At 42.2% G+C, this 5,336-nt stretch overlaps 1 protein-coding gene across 1 annotated transcript in view; it reads left to right on the plus strand.

Moving 5' to 3' along the window:
• Positions 1–3,125: 3,125 nt before the first annotated feature.
• The window catches only part of KCNC2 (potassium voltage-gated channel, Shaw-related subfamily, member 2), an 11,574-nt gene continuing 9,363 nt past the window's right edge, over positions 3,126–5,336 (plus strand). Inside the window, exons 1-2 of the mRNA XM_009327663.1 lie at positions 3,126–3,131; positions 4,167–5,097. Coding sequence (XP_009325938.1) covers positions 3,126–3,131; positions 4,167–5,097 — 937 coding nt within the window. The remainder of the gene's footprint in view (positions 3,132–4,166; positions 5,098–5,336) is intronic.

Below are 5,336 nucleotides of genomic sequence, written 5' to 3' on the forward strand. Positions count from 1 at the left end.
TGTTCCTTCTTGCATTGGCCACTGCATTTTCTTCTTGCATGTTCTCTGAACCCTTTGACTATTGCAATAACATTGTAGGTCTTCTTGTGTATGAGGTTTCATCGTGCTAGGTGCTGTGCAAGCTCTATCCAGAATGTCCTGATCCAAGGAGTTTACAGTTTAAAACAAAATGCAACAAGAGATAAAAGGAATGAGTGTCTTTGCTCAAAATCAGTGATGTATGTGCTATTGTGTGCATGGTGAAACATGTACATCTCATTGTTTTACATTGCTATGAATGGAAATTGCAGGATTATCAAGAAATCTGTCACCAGATTAATAGCTTTTTCTTGCCTTTCTTTGTTCTAACCTCTGAAAGATGATTGCCTTTAGGATAAAAGAGTAGGATACTCAGCGGATTTTGGAAATGACTGTCTTTTTCCTTTAGGGACAATAAAGCACTGTTGAATGTAGGTGCACAGTTAAAAATTTCGATCTGCTTTGCCAAGTGCCGAGTGCCAAGTGCACTGTGGCCTTTCACAGTGCCAATGTTGAGCAAAACAGTAATAAATAGCTTGTCAGGCAATTCTACCTGTAGTTAATCCCTTGGTATTTGGCATTTTTTTAGAAAGGATCTGGACTCTCTTTCTGAAATACAGCCCAGAAACTGGTGCTAATTATTTACATACTATTAGATTCAGTGCACTGTTGAATGCACAGTTAATCCTTATTGTATCTGAGTTATTGGTAAATTTTAGTTTGGCTAGGTTGAACGTAATTTTATGTTCTTTTCAGACAAAAAATGTTCACAGTTGTCTGAAATCATCAAAGTGTTGCTGTTAAAGAGGTTGCTCAATATTTTATTTATTAGAAGTTCCTGCCAGATTGCAAACTACAGTGCTGACTTAGCTTCAGTGATCCTCAACCTCCACAGATTTGTTTGCTTTTTCCCTCCTTCACTGTGTAGAAAGATGCTGGAGGATGCTCTAGGGGCCTACCAAGGGTCATTCTTATCTCACCAGTGGCTTAGAGTCTGATAAATTCTCTATCCGTGTTATGGAGAGGTTTTGCAAAGATCTGCTGAGATTAATTCACTTAGGTTATATAAATCTGGTTGTATTTGCTGACTCTAGTTGTCTCACACAAGACTGAGGCTTTTTTGTGTATGTTGGTGTCAGGTGCCAGAAATAAGTGAGCTATGAATGCACAGCAATTTTGTAGTTCTGCTGGTTTTGGCTGGGGTAGAGTTGATTTTCTTCAGAGTAGCTAGGATGGGGCTGTGTTTTGGATTTGTGCTGAAAACAGTGTTGATAATAGAGGGATGTTTTAGCTATTGCTGAGCAGTGCTTACACAGGGTCAGGGTCTTTTCTGCTTCGCTCCCCACCCCACCAGTGAGCAGGCTGGGGGTGCACAAGGAGTTGGGAGGGGACACAGCCGGGACAGCTGACCCCAACTGACCAAAGGGACATTCCATACCATGTGACGTCATGCTCAGCAATATAAAGCTGGGGGAAGAAGAAGGAAGGGGGGATGTTTGGAGTGATGGCGTTTGTCTTCCCAAGTAACCGTTACGCGTGATGGAGCCCTGCTTTCCTGGAGATGGCTGAACACCTGCCTGCTGATGGGAAGTAGTGAATGAATTCCTTGTTTTGCTTTGCTTGCGTGCGCGGCTTTTGCTTTACCTATTAAACTGTCTGTATCTGAATCCACAAGTTTTCTCACTCTTACCTTTCCGATCCTCTCCCCCATCCCACCAGGGGGGTGTGAGCCAGTGGCTGTGTGGTGCACAGTTGCTGGCTGGGTTTAAACCACGACAATAGTTAAGGCAAAGGCAGAAAAGCCTGTTCGGTAAAAATCAGCCAGACAGTGTAAGATTATTTGCTTAACTCGTGACTAGAAGTTCAGACTGGATGATAAGTGTTCAGTTCAGTTCCTGAGTCAGTCCTTTCTGAAAGATAACAGATTTAGAGCATTTGTAATTGAGGGGCTTGGTGTAATAACTTTGTTTCATTGATTGAGGAAAGGAAGCCATAAACAAGCTGTAAATCTGTTATATAGGTAGATATATGGTGGTTTTTGATAGGTAGATAGATAGATCTTGTGAGTCTGAACATAATAAGTTTGCCAGGCCGGCATTGCAAATTTAAACTTGTTTCTCAGAACAAAAGCAATTCTCTCTACCTGTTGTAAAGACAACATTTTGTTGCCTAACTAATGATGTTCTGTGTTAGAAAAATGCAACCATTCAGTATTGTGCCAGCCCAAATGAATTCCTGTGGCACACAATACTAAATCTGAGTGCTAATACTAAATTCGGTGATTGATACCTGAAGTACACAAAAATCAGTTTTGCCACAATGTTGCAGCCTGGATTAAAGTGACATAACAGAGGCGTTCTTGCTTATGGCTGCTATTCTGTCTCCCTTGTAACTAGATTTTTTCAATGAGATTCAAGATTTTGGTGTGGTAACATATCAGCATCTTGCTGCCACATTTTCTCTTGCCTGTACCACTGGAACCCGGACTGTAAGCTGCTGTTTCCAGTAGAGAATATAATATTTTTTTCTACTTGCTGGGCTTCTTTAAGGTACTCAGTTTCAGGTTAGGAATTAACGGATTAAAAGAGTGATACCCTGAGTGATTTGTAAGTAGTATTAAGGGAAACATAAAATACATTAAGTTTATTTACTAAAATCAATAATATTAAAAAGGATGAAGAGCCTGCCTCAAGCTTTGAGATCCCTATCATATGTTTTTGTTTTACTAGCAAGTAACAGTTTGAAATTATAAAAATCAAAAGCCAAAAGAGTTAGTAATTTGCTGCCATTTTGAAAGAAATGTGTTTCTTTCCTGATATTACACAATGGCAAAATTTCAAGCTACTAGATATGTGAGGAAGCACATAGGCACTAGATATTTTCAAAAACCTGTTTAGACATCTTTTGTCTCTTTGGACCCTAACACCTTTGAAAATCTTCAAGTCTTCAGCGAGATTTTTCCAGGATAACACTGGCTATAAATTGTCTATTAAGCTGAAAATCCAGAATAATAAACACATTGATAACATGTTATAAATCCTGGCTCAGGGAGGGATTTAAACAGATAATCTCTTCGTGTACCTAACCATTGCTGTTGGAGTGCTAACATGGTGGTAATTGTCACTTAAAAGAAGTTAACCATTGTAGCAAAAGAACAACTGCCCTCAAAACACCTTTTCATTTGGTGCATCTTACTGGGTGTAAGAAAGTTTATCTCTCCCTCCAGCTGTTTGGCTCAGTGTTAATTTTTATGAGATCCTGTCCTGGACATTCTCTTTTCTTCAATGCTTGACTGTGATGACTGAGTTGAAGATCAGGCAGTAAATGTTTTTTAAGTCCTTTTAAAAGGACTTAAATCCTCTGTGAGGGCTGTCTCCCGGTTATTTAACTATATTTTATCTACTCATGTGCCTCTACTAGAACTGAATTTGTACTTCCCTATTTGTTCAGATTGTCATGGATATGTAAATTTGATAGCAGGATTGTGGATCCTAACACACTGGCAAAGCTCTGTCACCGCAGTGAGAGAGGTTCTGCTAGGTTTACTCTTAGTCCTGCCTAAGAGATAGATGACTACGAACATAACAGGCTGTGCAACCAACTCTACTTGTAACGCGGAAGGCATTTTCAGTAAATAGCCTGTGTTTATGAATCACTGAAAATCCAAAGGAAACCTGGTGTTTGGATCTGTTCCTGGGACCCTCTGAGGTGCTCTTCAGGCCAGGTGTGAATTTCTGAACCATAATCTCAAGACCTTTAGGGTCAGCCCCATTTTCCACTATGTGAGAGGTGGACAGCCTCAAATCTTGCTGTGGTTGGTGTGTATGGGGGCTGTTTGTAAGGTACCTTGACAACTGAATGGAATTCAGATGATTTATCACAGATTAAAGAATTTGTTGCCACTTTCTGAATGAGTTGCAGCCTGTCATGGTATCCATCACCAAGACTTTTCCTGCTCCCAGACTCCTGGCCTACATGAGAGAGCTGTCTGCTGCTCTCTTCTGGCTTAGATGCAGAGTTTTATGCATACGAATTTGTGAATCATTTGGGGATGAATCAGTAGAAGATTTGTAATGTCACTGACATTGTTAGTATTAATGTGAAGAGCTGTGTGGTTCTGATGTCTCTTTTCCCTCTTTTTGTTTCAGTTCATTGCCTTTGCCTCTTTATTCTTCATCCTAGTTTCAATCACAACCTTTTGCCTGGAAACACATGAAGCTTTCAATACTATTATAAACAAAACTGAGCAGGTCATCAACGGGACAGAAACTGTGCTACAGTATGAAATTGAGACAGATCCTGCCCTGACGTACGTGGAAGGAGTCTGTGTGGTATGGTTTACATTTGAATTTTTAGTACGTGTTGTTTTTTCCCCCAACAAACTTGAATTCATCAAAAACCTCTTGAATATCATTGACTTTGTGGCTATCCTGCCCTTTTACCTAGAAGTGGGCCTGAGCGGGCTCTCCTCCAAAGCTGCTAAGGACGTGCTCGGTTTCCTCAGGGTGGTAAGGTTCGTGAGGATCCTGCGAATCTTCAAGCTCACCCGGCACTTTGTGGGCCTCAGGGTGCTGGGCCACACTCTGCGAGCCAGCACCAATGAATTTTTGCTGCTGATAATATTCCTGGCACTCGGTGTTTTGATATTTGCCACCATGATCTACTACGCAGAGCGGGTGGGAGCCCAGCCTAATGACCCGTCAGCGAGTGAGCACACACAGTTCAAAAATATCCCTATTGGCTTCTGGTGGGCAGTAGTCACCATGACCACCCTGGGATACGGGGATATGTATCCACGGACTTGGTCAGGCATGCTGGTGGGAGCCCTGTGCGCGCTGGCGGGGGTGCTCACCATAGCCATGCCTGTGCCTGTGATAGTTAACAATTTTGGGATGTACTACTCCCTGGCCATGGCAAAGCAGAAACTGCCGAGGAAGCGGAAGAAGCACATCCCTCCTGCTCCTCAAGCCAGCTCGCCCACCTTCTGCAAGACAGACTTGAACATGGCCTGCAATAGCACACAGGGTGACATCTGCCTGGGCAAGGACAACCAGCTGATGGAGCACAACAGATCATCAGGTAGGACCCCACTGGAAATGCATGTCCTCTGAAAACACTTTATAGACCAGTATGTTTGGTAGGGGTCAGAAAGCAGCCAGTCTTTCTGCCAGGAGAAGACGTAGCTCCCACCCTTCTCCCCTCCAGTGTTTGTGTGTGTCAGTCTCACAGAGGACAAAATAGGTATAGCGATGTTCCCAAACCTCTATGTAGCTGGTCTATACAGTTTTGCTTGCTCTGTTGAGAATGCTTTCCTGCTG

This window comes from Pygoscelis adeliae, unplaced genomic scaffold, assembly GCF_000699105.1.
Source record: "Pygoscelis adeliae isolate BGI_AS28 unplaced genomic scaffold, ASM69910v1 Scaffold113, whole genome shotgun sequence".
Taxonomy (NCBI): Eukaryota; Metazoa; Chordata; class Aves; order Sphenisciformes; family Spheniscidae; genus Pygoscelis; species Pygoscelis adeliae.